Here is a 15,355-nt window from a genome sequence, read left to right on the forward strand (position 1 = left end):
CCCCAAGCCCCGTCTGGTCTCCACGCTCAGGGCGGCCTCCTGGATCTATTCATCGCTCGGTGAGGAGAAGCCCCTGCTCTTCCGTACAGTCCCCGGGAAGGAACGTCGTGGCTTCCCCAGCAAGCGCTCTTGCCCATGACCTCGCTCTTCCGACTCAGGAGTTCTGATGCTTCCTCTCCTCGCCCCGCCTTCCCACACAGGCCAGGCAACCAACCCCTCAGTAGTCATCCTCAGCCAGTGAGAAGAGCACGGCCTTGGGGGTGTTCTCGAAGAGGGCTGCCCGATTCTGCTGCTGCCCCTTCTTCACCCAGTGACCATAGATACGGAAAGCGTAGGCATCGATGAGTCGGCGCAGAGGTCGGAGGGCGTAGGGGTCCCGGATGACGATCTCCCTGGTCACAGGCTTCGCCCTGCGGTACTGATAGTAGATCCGCACCGCAGCCAGCACTGTTAGAGCAATCACCTGCCGAGGGAGGGCCAAAACGAAGCGGACCCTGAGTGGCCAGCGCAGCCCGGGGAGACCCTGGAGGCCGTGAAGCCCTTTGCTGGGCTTCCTGGTGTTCCCTCACCTCGGCTCTGTCATACGCAACCATCACCTGTGAGGACCTAGGCTGATGGAGGTGGTATGCTGGCATCTGCCTTAGGGCGGGAGGAGCTGTCAGGGGAGGGACAGGGACGTGGGCACCTTAGTACCTTGAGCTTCCCCCGAGGGCTGAAGTGGCGCACTTCCTCCACCACGTACTGCTGGAAGAAGGGGTGTGCCAAGGCCTCTTCCGCTGTGTAGCGCTTCTGCGGCTGGACCACCAAGAAGCGAGAAACCTGGGATGGCGGTGGGGCCGGAAATGGGGATTGGGAGGGAACGTTGAAGACGTCAAGGTGGGGTTCCCTTCCAGCATTTCAGAGGCCGCCGAGGTCTCTCCTGGTAGCCTCCTCTTCCCCTTGCCCTCCCCGCTGGCCTGGCCCCTCACCAAGTCCTTCACGGTGTCCGAGTAATCATCCCATTCAGGCGAGCCAAACTGGTAGTTGCCACTCATGATCATCCGAAGCATCAGCATCTGCTTCCGGTGCCAGAAGGGCGGCGAGCCAGCCAGCAGGGTGTACATGATGACCCCTGTGCTCCACCTGAGGATGGCCAGGGGCCACTTAGCACAGCCAGCCCTGACAGCTGGCAGAGGAGCAGGAGGGACCTGGTCGTAGCTCCCTTTGCTTGCCAGCCACGGGGGCCACCTCCTTGCCGTGTTCCCGCTACTCACATGTCCACCTCCTTCCCATAGCCCGGGTGGTCTTCATTCATGGAACATTCTATGATCTCAGGGGCCAGGTAACTGGGAGTCCCACAGACCTCTGCAGAAATAGTTGCCATCAGGATAGGGTGCAGGGGACAAACAATAAGATGGAACAGAAACGGATGCTTGCACTGGGACCCCACTGACACTGGTCATGGGCAGGGGCTCACAGGGCACCGAGCATGGGCCCGGTGGTTTCCTGGGTACTTGGAGCCATCCTTGCATAGAATGGAGGCTGGTTGAGCTCAGTCCTGGGACATATGAGCCTGGGATGGTGGGATGAGGGTGGGTAGGGAGTGGCCAAGGGATGCTAAGGGGAGAGACTCAGGCCATTTCTGTTCCTGGGAGAACTGGGGAGAGCCTTGGCTCCTGGCTGGACCTCGCAGCTTCTTTCCTGGGTCCAGCTGGCAGGAGAAGCCAAAGTCGGTGAGCTTGATGTTCATGTTGTCATCCAAGAGGATGTTCTCGGGTTTCAGGTCCCGGTGCACAATGTTGAGTTTGTGCAAAGCACAGATCACCTCCAGGAGGGCCCTCATGATCTTTCTATGGTAGAGAAGACTCGTGTGAATGAGGGAGGATGCTGGGCAGGCTCCACCTAGAGCCGAGGAGGGAGGGAGGCCTCCTGAGCCAGAGAGGCACACACTCCCACCCTGGGCCTTGGACCTGGGGAAGGGAGTAGAGGGAGGGACAGCTGGATGCTCACCGGGTTTCCTTCTCACTCAGGGTGACCTTCTCAGTGAGGTAGTCAAAGAGTTCCCCTTTCTTCATCCTGTAGGAATAGAGCGCTTGTAGCTGAGTTGGTCCAAGGACTACCCCCATCCTGCCCCTGTTCTGATATATCAGTTGGATGATGAGGGGCCAGGGGTACTCTGTTGGGGTATAAAGCAAGACTGCAGTTGAGAAAACAGGCCCTAAGGAAGTGTAAGAGGAGCCATTTGCCCACTGGAGGACCAAGAGTCACAGCTCTACCACACACTTCCGCTTCGTGGCGTGATCTAGAGAAAGGTCTGTGTTAGTCACACCCTCAGGGCTCCTCCGGGTAGCATTTTAAAAAAGAGCTTCCCCAAGCAGCTTCAAAGGTTAAAGACATTTGAGCTGCCTCAAGGGCTGCATGAGACAGTGCCACAGACCAGGGTTGGGACAGCTGCAGCTGGTGGGGTCAGAAGGGGTCCCTGGAAAGTCTCCCTTGGTTGCGTAGGAAGAGGTTCACCCTGTGTCCCCACTACCCACCCTCCCAGCCCTCCAGGGAAAACAGTGGGATTCCTTGGGCAAAGGTGGAGGAAGATGAAAGCAGGAACAAGACGTACGCAGCCAGCATTGCAGAGGAGGCAGGAAAACCCTTGGCTTTGGCAGACAGGGTGAGGGGGAACAGGGGCTGTAGGAGACAACCTTGCAGAGTTGAACCTTATTTCATCCAACATCTGTGTCCTGCTGCTACAGAGCAACGTGTGACCCCAGTTTCCATCACTTTCCCTCACTTGCAAGGTGCTAGAACTCCCAGCAGCAGCAGCAGCAACCAAGAAGTAGCAGGGAATTTTGAGCACCAGTCCTCAGACCCCTGCCTTCCCATAGCCACCAGGTCAGTTGTGTGTCAAAGTCAAGTGGCACTGCGCTTGTTCTGTATGGCTGCAGTGTGAAATGGGCCACCCCCGCAACAGTCACGTGGGTGACTGTCTTAGGTCAGTGCAATTCCCTGGACCGGCTTAGGTGTGATCAATCAAGACATCCCTACAACAGGACTTCGTGTCACACGGAAGAGACTGCCATCCCTGGGAACTTGTTCCTGTTAGGATGATGACAATTGGTCTCAGACACCCAGCTCACGAAGCGTTTTGTTCTGTTGGCATTTGACAAGGGCCTTGTCTGCCCTCCCCTGCTGGTGCAGAAGCCAGGAAATGATGATGGTGGCGGTGGTGGTGAGAATTCTGAACCTCACCCCATTGTCCCACTGCTGCCTCTCCCTGTGGTGCTGTGTGCTATCGCAGTCTCCCTGCCCTACTCTTGCCTTCCTACAAACAACACAGTTCTTCTCCAGTACCAGGTAGATCACATGAGCCAAACTCCTTGCCACAGATAACTTGCCTGTAGAATGTGTTCTCGGGACGGACCAGCCATGTTCTGCTCCACCCCCCCATACACATACACACAAGTTTACCCTACTAGGCACCCCGGCTCCCAGATAAGGCCTTTGCTCTGACACTTCCTTCAAATCATCCATGCCTCTCCATTCAGGTGAGGCCCTGGATGCCTTGGTTTAAGGAAACTCCCATCTCTATCCTTTTGTTCTGGTATTATTATTATTATTGAAATTCACCCTCATACATACTAGTGAAAGTCCAGGCAACATTTCAGTCCGTGCGTACAGTACAGTGTGTCCTGGTGCAATCAGGGCAAGCAACATTTCAGTCCGTGCGTACAGTACAGTGTGTCCTGGTGCAATCAGGGCAAGCAACATTTCCCCCTTGTCAGGCATTCCTTTGTCATTGGAGCCTTGGAGCGTGCCTCTCCTGGCTCATAAGTGCATACTAGGTTACTGTGGGCTGTGTGACTGCACGCAGCGCCAAGGGCGCCTCACATATGTGTGTCGGTGCATAGCTACAAGTCAGGGACTCTAGTCTTCTCTTCCTTTCCTATACCTAGATGCCTAGAATGATAACCGAGTGACCTGCCAACATGGTTGTCCATAATTGTTCACAATGACATCGTCGCAATCACCATGCTGTTTTTCTGTAATACCAGGGATGAATGTTGTGCAACCTGTAAGTGGAGAACTCTGGGTTCGAAACATGGCAGCCTGACCCCAGGGGCTGAACTGTCTAGAAATCCCATTTGTCCTCCAAGGGTAGCGAGCACTGCTGGTCTGCAGAGAGCTCTGGATGGGAGGACAACGGTAAGCAGATTGTCCCCAAATGTCACCGGCTGCAGGGCTAGGTACTTACAGGTCAAACACCAAGAAGAAGAAAGTGTTGGTCTCATAAGTGTCCTTCAGCTGTACTGAAATGGAAATGGCAGGCTCGTCTCAAGTAGCAGAGCAGCCTGGGCAGGGCAGCAGGGGTGACGGGCTTAAGGCTCCTGTGAGCTGATTTCAAATGCTAAGGATGGAGGGGTGTCAAGGACGGTGCACTCAGGAAGTCAGCCTGGGGTGTGTTGGGTCCCAAGGCTTTGAGCGCCCACTCCCCCCCACCTGTCCCAATCCCAGCCTGGAGCTGATGGGGTCTCAGGTAGCAGATGACACGATGGATAGTTCCAGCTGGCCACACCATGGGACCGTACTCCCTGACTGGGGCACCAGGGTGGAATCATGGCCAATGTCCAGCTGTGGCTTGGGGCCGTCACTCACTGATGTTGGGGTGTCCCGACACCTTGCGCAGGATGTCCACCTCCTTCAGCGTGGCTTCTCGCAACTCCTGCACCTCCTCGGCACTGAAGCTGCCCCCACCGGTCACATCGATGATCTTCACAGCGTACTCCTGGCTCGTGGGCTTGTGGATGCAGCGCCTGACCACACTGCTAACTCCCCTGCGGGTGCAACGGCCAGAGAGCTCAGGAACACCCCCACCACAGGGCAGGTCCCCCAATCCAAGCCACAGCAGGGATGTTCTCCCACATCTGGTGATGGACACTCCCCGCCCCCGACTGCCTATGAACTTTGGGGGGATAATGGGAATGGAGATCTAAGGACCCAGAGGGGTGATTTGTCCAGAGCTGAGGAGTAGCATGCCTCCTCTTGGGCCTGGTGACTCTTACTGAAAGAAGAGGTACACTCAGGGCCACACCCTTCCCTCTGATCTCTGACCCTGACCCAAAGCTACACTTTGATGTGCTTGTTCATGACACTTGTAATTTTCCAGAACAAATATTTATTTATTTAACTTGAAAGGCAGAGAGAGAGAGAGAATATGCACTTGGATGCTCTGGTTGACTCCCCAAATGCCAACATTAAGCTAGGCTGAAACAAGGAGCCCAGAACTCCATTCTGGTCTACCCCATCAGTGGCAGAGGCCCAGATAGCTAAGTTACCACCTGCTGTCTCCCAGGTGCATTAGCAGGAAGCTGGATCGGAAGCAGAGTAGCTGGGCCTGGAACAGGTGCGCTAATATGGGATAGGGTGGTCCCTAGCAGCAACTGAACCTGTTGTAGTGTCTGCTGCCCGAGCACTTGAAGCTTCTTGCAGGGAGAGGTCTCTGACCTCCTAGCCTTTCACCTGCCATGACATCATGAGGGGTGGGACATACTCTAAACTGGGGGCTTCAATGAAACTACAGAATGCTTAGGGGCAGCAGAGGCGGCTCCACCCTGCGGAGCCTGTAGGTACCTCCTGGGGAAAGCCCAGACCTTACCTGCCCAGGATCTCCTTGGGCTCATAGTTCTCATAGAAGCCCTGTGCAGAATGGGAATCCGGCAGAGCTTCATCCCGGGTCATACTGAATCCCTCAGGGGTCCTGAGAGGCAAGCAGAAAGAAGCTGTTCACCCCGCCTTACCCAGGGATGTGCATGGGTCAGAGATGTTTCTCACGCACCTTTGTATCTCCTGGCACAGCCCTGGTCCACAGCAAATGGAAAAGCTTCAACCAACCTTAGCTTCCTAGTCCTGCCTGAGCCCTGGAGCTGCCAGTCTTTCTTCTTCCTGACTTCTCCCCTTTTTCACTGCCTGGAGCTTCACGGAGACCTGGCTGGCTCCTTCCCACCAGCTGCATATGCTTGTGACCTCCCAGGGAAACCACATTAGCTTTCGATACTCCCAGGACAGGCAGTAGAATCAAGCAGGCACTGAGTTAGGCAGGGCTTCGTTCTGCTGTGTGCCCTTGGGAGAAGGCAAGAAGCATCACGGTTTCTTCTTCTCAATGTGCCACTCTGATGGGCACTACCTGCCCTGGCTCAGCCCAGCCTCCCCTCCCTGGGCTAGCCTCCTGTATGCTAACCTTCCACTCAGTCCTCACTCATTCTGTCCATAATCAGCTGTTTCCAAAGCCCTCACTCATTTATTTGCTCCATCTGACATTCTGCAGAGCTGGGTGGTGAATCCTGATCACAGCCTCCAAGATGCCCTGTCATCTGCCCCAGCAGAAAGTGGCCTTCCCTGGATGTCCCAACCCTCTCTACCCTCTCTGCTCTCCATGTCCATGCACACACGGAGCAGGTGCCGCTCCCTGGACATGAACCAGCCAAGGTCAGGCAGGTGTCCTGCTGGCCCCAGGGTCCTAGCCCAAGCGTCCAATGTCCCACGGGCAGGATTGGCCCATCCTACCTAATGAAGGCCGCTGAGCCGTGTGTGATGCTGCTGCTGCTGCTGCTGCAGGGAGGGCCTCCCAGGGCCGGGATGCTCAGGTCTGGACACAGATGAGCTGAGCTGGCCCGTTGTGTACCAGGATCACAAAGGCTCCTCCCAAGGAGCCTAGCTCGCTCTCTCAGACACAGACTTTGGAAAAGACAGTCAACTCCCAGCAGAAAGACAGGCAAATGGAAAAGAGACACAGGCTGCCTGTCTGCAGGGCCGAGGCTGCCCCTCACCCCACCTTCCGGCCCCGAAAAGTCCTGCCATCTCTCCTGGAGCCAATTTGCTGACACTGGCTGCCTCAGCCTCAGGCCGGCTGTTCCAGGAAGCCTGGTGTCCCCACGACTGGGTGCCTGGTTACCAGAGGAAGGCTGAGAATAACAACACTGTCCCCTGCCAGCTGCAGGCGCCTGGGCTGCATAGAGGCCTTCTTTGCTCTGTCAGCAACCAAGGGGTTTGTGTGTGGGCCTTGGCAAATGTTCTTAGGCTCTCAAGTTGGGAGCACCCCTTACCTCCCAAAGTTGAGCAGCATCAGCCCTTCATGGCTAGAGGGTCCACCTGAACCCGTGAATGCCAAGAAGCCAGTCTGGGTCCCGGGCAACACTTCCTGGTACAGCTGGGTTGGCCAAGCTATGGTGACATCCACCTTTCCCGTTGATGTGGGTGTGGGGTATACTGCCCCCTCCTCTTTATATGGGACCATCATTGTGTTTCTGTCTGCTGCCCCATCTGCCTTTCTCAAGACCCTCTCTGGAGAACCTCAGGACTCCAGTCCTGGTCCTTCTAGAACTCAGCATCACTCCCTCCACAAACCCAGAGTCCAAAACTCATTTGCCGAAGAACATTCTTCCCCGAGGGAGGCATGGGGGTTCAAAGGTCAATGCTGCCACACTCCCAGGTTTATCCACCTTTTTTTTTTTTTCTTTCCAGAAAGGCAGAAAAATTCATCTAATGGATTTGGGGGCTTCCCTCTTCTGTCACCCTGGCATTTGTCCACCCCTGGCCTGGCTACTCACCACTAGGTTCTTGCAGGCTCTGGAATGAGCTTGTTGAGAATCCCAAACGTCCCAGAGCCCCCTGGGTGAGGAGCCAGAGCCCCCAGAGTGAGAAGAGGACAGGAGAGAACGAAGCTGTGTCCCCAACAAGGGCTTGTGGCTCTTCTTCTTTTGGTTTTGCTACTTGATGACGGAAAACGGATCCGAAAATAAATCACACCTGCAAACCTGGGACACAGGCCAAAACCCAGCAGGGACGGGACACAGGGCCAAGTTTCAGCAAGAGGTGACCTCTGGTGGAGTGTGAGAGAAGCTCAGGCAACCAGGGACCAGGCGGGCAGCAGGAGGTGACTGGTCCTCCCCACTGAGGCTCACCTGCTGTCATGTGCAAAGGACACAAAGCCAGCATTGCAGGAAACGTAGTTGCTTCCAGCAATTTCCACGGATGTTGACAGCAGGGCCCTAGAGAACATGTCAGCACAGGATCTCTGCGGCTTTGGTTGTCACAGAGACCCCCACCATTGGGACTAACGTAATGCACACATGCTTCGAGCATAGGAGAGTATCCCCTTTAAGAATCTATTTCTGGGATCCCAGAGCCTATGAAACTGTCACATAATGCAAAATATTAATAATAAAAAAAGAATCTATTTCTGATCTGCTCTCCATCAGTTTGTCTAAGATGCAGTTTCTCTTGGAAGCTCATGTGACAGGAATAGCTACGGGCTGTGACCAGGTACAGCCTGAGGCCAACATCACACATTGGGATCCTGTAACCGTGTGGGACACCCAGAAGAATCTCTTGGCTCCTGGTTTCAGATTGGCTCAGCTCTGACTATGGCAGCCATATAGGGGAGTAAGCCAGTGGGTGGGACAGCTTTCTCTCTGTCTCTCCTCCCTTTACATATGATTTGCCTTGGGCCCGGCGGCGTGGCCTAGTGACTAAAGTCCTCGCCTTGAACGCGCTGGGATCCCATATGGGCACCAGTTCTAATCCTGGCAGCTCCACTTCCCATCCAGCTCCCAGCTTGTGGCCTGGGAAAGCAGTAGAGGACGGCCCAAAGCATTGGGACCCTGCACCCGCGTGAGAGACCTGGAAGAGGTTCCAGGTTCCCGGCTTCGGATCAGCATAGCACCAGCCGTTCCGCTCACTTGGGGAGTGAATCATTGAAAGGAAGATCTTCTCTGTTTCTTCTCCTCTCTGTATATCCGACTTTCCAATAAAAATAAATTAAATTTTTAAAGAAAAAGACCAATACACAGTATAAGCTCATTCTTATGTTCCCCCTCAATCTAATTTAAAATGTTACTTTCTTTCCATCAAGCCCCTAATTCTAGTGATACAAAGTTGGGAGAGACACTGAACGGGATTTGGCTCCAGATGCATGCACTTGAACTCCGAAGTCTGAAAGGTTACAGATTAACGGTTGGTGGATTGCAAGTTTACCTTGCAGGTCCCTGGGGAGGAGAGCAACTGAAAAGAAATTGGGGGCCAGTGCTCTCTTGGGCAACTGCCAAAGTTTATTTCCAGGGTTCTAGTTTATATACATTCAGCAAAGCAATATTTCAAACACAGTTCAGCTCAGTTCAAACGTGGGTTACAAGGATCAGGTTTGATATACAATTCGTATCTCTTGTGTGAGCAGCTAGTCCTAGGAGAGCTAGCAAGGCACCATTGGTGTGAGACATTGATAAGGAACACTACTTTGATCTAGGATAATTGGCTAGGTAAACACAAATGTTCACTGTGTACCAAGAGAGCACGAAAGCAGATCCAAGGACTCACTGGGGGCAAGAGTGCACTCTGGCTGACAGGCCCTCTGCTCCCTCTTTCCCAGAGCCTCTTCTCAACCAGATCCCAGAGATCTCTGCCACCCAGCTACCCTGTTGGATGTATTCTGACAGTAGATAAAGGGTGGCGCCTGAAGGTAGGGGCTTTGAGAAGTGACTGAATTGGATTGGGCTGCTAGAGTGAAACCCACAGTTGAATGAAGATGATTTAAGCCCACAAAGAACACAGAGGAAGCACTTGCTACCTTTGCTTCCTGGCCAATGTGACCATCCATCCTTGGACTGTGAACTTCCTGAACTGCTAAGCCAAAATAAACCTCTTCCCTTCTGAGGAACTCAGCTATTTTGGCTAGAAAAAAAGCTTTTTAGGTGCCGGCACAAGTGCCTTGCTTAGGCAGGTGTGGGCCTGGTGAGCTTGCAGAGGCCTGGGAGTGCGGGCTTCCAGGGGGCCCAGGGGCTGTGGATTGCCCAGCGAGGTGCACATGGACTGTGAAGGAGGGGAGATCACTGAGGGGAGATCACTGAGGGAGTTCTTTGCAGGTAAAGAATGAATTTGGGAACTTCCACCGACCAAGCCACTGTACTTGCAGGTAAGCAAAGGGGCTGAGACTGAGAGATTTTGAGGAGGGAAGTTGGAGGATCTTTCTGGGTCAGACCAGTGCACTCGTCCACACAGGAGACCTGAGCTGGGCTAATTAGCATCAACCACCATTGACCACCACCTACCAGTGCACAGGAAAGCTACAGCTGCGGCAGGAGGGGGGCTACCTGGCAGGGCTTGACCATAGTACCTGCTAATGAGTCTCAGAACAGGAGATGGGTCACATTAGGCTGGGCCATGACATTAACCGATACACAAGGGAACCACATCTGAGGGGCAGATCCTGTAGGGGACTGCTCCAATACCCATTGGTTTGCTGAAGACCTGGGGGTGGTAACGGGTGACACTAGGCATGATCATGGAAACTAGGGTTGAGAACAGGCTGAGCTGGTGCAGACTACAGAATCGGGTGTGGGGCAGGCTGGGCTGTGACATCCACCAGCATACACAAGGACTGACATTGAGGGGCTGAGTAAGGGCTTAACACCTGCTGGCATGTGTGAGATCTGGGTCTGGGAATGGGCCTGGTGGGGGACCTTGGAGACTCCCCTGGTTAGCTGTAACTCCCACTGGTGAGCACATTACTCAGGGCTGGGTATTGGTCAGGCTGGGCAAGGCTGTTCCACATGTCAGCAGGGTGTGGGTTGGCTCAGGGAAGAGAAGGTGTTAGGCATACCCAGGTCAAACTTTAGCACACTGGCATGAGCAGGAGCCAGGATGGGGTGCAGCCCATGCCCCGCTAGGCTATCACACCTACTGGTTTGCATGACCACTAGGAATTGGGGCAGACTGTACAGGGCTAGGTTGCAGCACCCACCCACGAGAGTCGGGACTGAGGGAAGGCTGGGTTAGGCCAGGCTGTAGCATCTGATGGCAAAGGCCAAGCCGAGGGATGGGTTATGCTGCACTGGGTAGGAGCATCCACCAACACGTGCAAGATCTGTGGCTGGGAGCAAGCTTACTCAGGGAGCTAAGGAGACACTCCTGAGGTGCTGTGGTTCCCACTAGTAAGTGTGAAAGCTGGAATAGGGACAGCAGCAAACTGGGCTGGCATCCTTCCACATGGGTGTGGACTGGGTCTGGGGTGTGCCAGACTGGGCTAGGCCCCAGCACCTGCTGGTGCTCATGAGAGCCGGAGTGTGTGTAGGATGGGCAGAACTAGGTCCTGGCACCCACTGAGCCATGTGAAAGCTGAGCTTAGTGGGGCCAGAAGGGGCTGGGCTGTAGCACCCACCAGTCAGAGCCAGAATGGATGTAGGCTGGTCAGGCAAGGTCATTGTACCTGCCAGGACAGGAAGTGGCCAAGTCAGACTGGGGAAAGAACCCACCCATGTGTGTGTGTGAGATCTGCAACTCGGGGTGGGGGGTGATATGACAGAAGAGTTTTGGGAACTCCTCTGTCAGTACACAGTTAAGTGCAAGTGCTGAGGCTGGGAACAGCCCAGGCCAGATTATAGTACCCAGCAGCATGTATATGGCTCATGTCTAGTGGCAGACCAGGCTGGGCCAGTTCATAGCACCTCTGGCAGATCTGAGAACCAGGTTGGGGTGCAGCACAGACTGACTTGGGCCACAACGCCAACCAGTCCACACTGGGGACTGGACTGGGGGCTCGTTGGGCTGGGCTAGCCTACAGCACCCACCAGCATGAGCTGGAACTTGGGGCAGGCTGGACTGAGCAAGGCTGTACCACCTTCCGGTGAATACCTAGCTGAGGCAGGCTATGCGAGATTGGGCAGTAGCATCCACCTGCACATGTAACACTTGCGGCTAAGCAATGCAAGCCTGTGGGGACAGCGGGGGCTCCCCTGCTGTGCCAGTACTGCTGCTGGTTAGTGTGAGAATGGGACTTGGTGCAGATCAGGCTGGGCAAGGTTACAAAGCTCGCTAACCTGTATGCCAGCTGGGTTGGGGGAGAGCAAAGCGACTGTATCCACCGCTGCGTGCATTGCCAGGCTGGGGGACTGGGGGCAAGTACTGGGACTGGAGGCAAGCCCTGTGTGGCTAGACTGCAGTACCACCTGGAAAGTGCAAGATCCAGGACTGGGAGTGGGCCTAGTAGAGAAATTCTGGGCACCCCTTTGATGGGCTGCAGCTCCCACTGGTGAGCATGAGAACCCGGGCTGGAGACAGGCTTGGCGAGACAGCTGATTGCTCCCACTGGCTTAAGCTCCCACTGGGGTTGGTTGGCTGAGCTGGGCTCCAATGTCCATTGATGTATATGAGAGCCAAATGGGATGCGGGACCTGTTGCTGCACATATTGGCATGTGCAGGAGCCAGGGTGGGGGGCAGGCCTGGTGGGGGTTATTGGGGTCCTCCAATTTGGCTGCAGTTCCCAGTAGTGTGCGTGAGGGCAGGATGTGTGGTGGGCAGGGTTGGACTGAGCTGCAGCATCTGTTGGTTTACATATAAGATGGGGCTGGGGACAGAACTGACCTAGCAACTGCAACTACCTGTGTGTGTAGTCTAATAAGGGTGACGGACTGAGCTGAACCCTGCACTGGCTCACACACACAGGCATCAGGTCTGTGATCACCTCTAATGGAGTTTTTATGGGGGAAAATCCCCCAACTGGATCACTGGACTCAAAACTCCAACCACAGGGAAAATCCCAGGATCTGTGTTCTGACTGTGCAGTGCATGTGTCAGAACTGGGCCTCACTGTTGCCCAGGAGGTGTTGGACAGGAGGTGAACTGAGTAGGGCTGGCTCATGTGCATACCCCTTGGTATGCACAAAATCTGGCACTGGGAGAGGTTCTGATGGAGGAGCCTGGGCAACCCCTCTGACAGGACACAGTCCCTTCAGGTAAGCGCAAGAAGCATGATAGGAAACAGCCAAGAACAAGCCATGGAAAGTTTCCCACTGGCATACATTTGACATGGGTCAGGGGCAGACCAGGCTGAACCAGTTCACGTCACCCACTGGCAAATCCGAGCACCGGAACAGAGTGTGGGTCAAGCCTGGTTCGGTTGAGACAAAAACCAGTGCACATTACGAAATGCCAAGGTGAGGTGACCCGTACCAGATGTGGCCACAGCACCCAACAGTGCACGTGAGAACCAGGGAGCGAGGGGGTGAAGCCAGCAGGGGGAATGTGGAGGGCTTCCCTGCTGGACAACCACTCCGACTGGAGAGCATGGGTTGGGATGGGGACACACCAAGCCTCTTGTGAACTAGATCAGGGAAAAGCCAGCTTGGGCTGACTACTCTGACTGGTACAAGCAAAAATTAGAGTAGGTAAGGGTTGGTTGGGCTTAGCCGCAGCATCAGCTGGCAGAGGCTAGCACTGGGGGCTAAATCTGTCAAGTTAAATTGCAGAACCACCTGGAGAGTGCATAATCTGGGAGTGGGAGTGGCCCAGTAGGGAAATAGTGGGCTCCTCCCTCTTGGGTTACCACTCCCACTGAAGAGCCCGAAAACCAGGACTGGGGCTGGGGTAGCTAGACAGCAAGGCACCCAGCAGCATGTGTGTGGGTTGGATGGTGGAGCTGGTTGGGCTGAGCTAGGTTTCGATGTCCATTGACATGTATGAGAACCTAATGGGATGTGGGACAGATTGGACTAGACTGCTGCACATACTGCCAAGCCTGGGAACACTAGGGCAGAGGGCAGGTCTGGTGGGGGTTATTGTGGGTCTCTCTGACTAGGCTGCAGCTCCCACTTCTTTATGTGAGGGCAGAGTATGTGCTGGGCAGAACCAGGCTGGACTGCAACAACCATTTGTTCCAGTGGAAGACAAGGCTGGAAACAGAACCAACCTAGCAGTTGCAACCACCAGCTGATTGGAGCAATGGACCGTGCTGAGCCCTATGCTTGCCAAGTACACACAACAATCTGGTCTGGAATCACTTCAGACAAAGTTTCTTTTCGGATCTCCCCATTCAGACTGCCAAACTCAAAACGCTAACCATGAAAAGACAGAGGACCGAACAAATCAATCAACTACCCCAGCTATACGCTGGCAGTGAAGAACTGGGCAAACGGAGACTCAAAGATGGACTATCTCAATCAGTGGATTCTTCAGCGACCTCATCATGCTTGGAATGGTGAGATAGGCAGCAATTCATAACTGTTGAACATCAAAACCACTTGCGCAAGACACTCAGAGCATGCCCCACATCAGGGACCTAGGATGGGTGGGAGACTGGGTGGGGCTTCTCCCTTTACCTCCCCCTTTTCCCCAGATACAGAAAAAAAAAATGTGGAAATAATACTCTTATCCACTTTCCTGCAGCCCTTGAACCTTTGTGCCCTAATTAACTATGTAAAGATTGTCAAAAATAAAGGGAAAAAAAAAGGAAAAAGAACTGGACCTCTCCAGTTGCTGAGCTGGTGCGGTGGATGGCATGCCCAGATGCACATGGGGACATGATACATCATTATGACCTGAAGATGACATCAAGTATCTTGGCTGGCAGACAACCAACTCTCCTGGTCAAACTTTGACAGCCAAGTGTCTAGGGAAGTCCTTGGAAGCATTCCTGAACCTTGGAGCAATGAAATCAACACCTTATCAGAACTACCAGGACCACGTAAGCAGTACCCTCGGAACATGCTCCACATCAGAGATGCTATGATGACAACAAGTGGCCAGCCCACATCCACAGGTACTGATGCACTTGGGCTGCTGGGAGCAGTCCTCTCCTCTTCCCTCCCCACTGCTCCCAGACACAGGAAAACAGAAAAAAGGAAGCGGGTCCGGCCCGGTGGCCTAGCGGCTAAAGTCCTCACCTTGAACACCCCGGGATCCCATATGGGCGCCGGTTCTAATCCCGGCTGTGGCCTGGGAAAGCAGTTGAGGATGGCCCAAAGCCTTGGGACCCCGCACCCACGTGGGAGACCTGGAGGAAGCGCCTGGCTTCGGATGGGTACCGCACCAGCCGTTGTGGTTGCTTGGGGGAGTGAATCATTGGATGGAAGATCTTCCTCTGTCTCTCCTCCTCTCTCTATATATCTGGACTTTGCAATAAAAATAAATAAATCTTAAGGAAAAAAGGAAGCAGATGTCTCATTACTCTCTCATGCCTCTACCCTCCCCACCCTGATCAATAATCCACATAGGTTTATAGCCTTCTCAATTATGTAAACAACATCAAGAACAAACTAAAAGCTTTGTAATACACAAAGCGTCATGCACGAGCCAAACCCATATTTCCATCTCATTTGTTTAGCATTTTACGAAGTACCTCATTTTCTTTGGAAATGAGGACTCTGCAAAACTTGAGAGACTGTGACTTCCTCAACTTGAAGTCTGTAAGGCGTGAAGATCCGTTCCAGATGTTGTAAATACCAGGGCTACTCCCATTCTTTACTGGCCATCTCTCTCACCCTGGAAAGAGTTCGAATCAATACACAGAAAAGAGCTGTGACTTGAGTTTGAACACTAAGCTCAAGTCTTTAATTG

At 54.0% G+C, this 15,355-nt stretch overlaps 1 protein-coding gene across 3 annotated transcripts; it reads right to left on the reverse strand.

The window, feature by feature from the left end:
• Window positions 1–76: 76 nt before the first annotated feature.
• PHKG1 (phosphorylase kinase catalytic subunit gamma 1) lies at window positions 77–7,661 on the reverse strand. Of its 3 annotated transcripts, none has more exons than XM_058681013.1 (10): window positions 7,578–7,661; window positions 5,627–5,728; window positions 4,627–4,805; window positions 4,226–4,280; window positions 1,990–2,055; window positions 1,666–1,829; window positions 1,254–1,344; window positions 969–1,122; window positions 694–819; window positions 77–463 (listed from the first exon to the last, which is right to left on the reverse strand). In XM_058681013.1, the coding sequence occupies exons 2-10, from the start codon at window positions 5,707–5,709 to the stop codon at window positions 218–220; spliced, it is 1,164 nt and encodes a 387-aa protein (XP_058536996.1). In that variant the 5' UTR covers window positions 5,710–5,728; window positions 7,578–7,661; the 3' UTR covers window positions 77–217. The 3 variants fall into 3 exon arrangements, with proteins under 3 accessions (XP_058536996.1, XP_058536997.1, XP_036348746.2); XM_058681014.1 differs by lacking the exon at window positions 7,578–7,661 and adding an exon at window positions 6,535–6,596; XM_036492853.2 differs by lacking the exons at window positions 4,226–4,280; window positions 5,627–5,728; window positions 7,578–7,661 and having other exon boundaries at window positions 4,627–4,702.
• Window positions 7,662–15,355: the final 7,694 nt, after the last annotated feature.

The sequence above is a fragment of the Ochotona princeps genome, chromosome 24 (assembly GCF_030435755.1).
Source record: "Ochotona princeps isolate mOchPri1 chromosome 24, mOchPri1.hap1, whole genome shotgun sequence".
Classification (NCBI taxonomy): Eukaryota; Metazoa; Chordata; class Mammalia; order Lagomorpha; family Ochotonidae; genus Ochotona; species Ochotona princeps.

Coding starts and splice junctions, on each gene's coding strand:
- PHKG1 (XM_058681013.1), bottom strand. CDS start 5,709: ATGACCCGGGATGAAGCTCTGCCGGATTCCCATTCTGCACAGGGCTTC. Junction 1,345..1,665: donor CCCAGGAAAGAAGCTGCGAG/GTCCAGCCAGGA, acceptor CTATTTCTGCAG/AGGTCTGTGGGACTCCCAGT. Junction 820..968: donor CGGACACCGTGAAGGACTTG/GTGAGGGGCCAG, acceptor CCGCCATCCCAG/GTTTCTCGCTTCTTGGTGGT.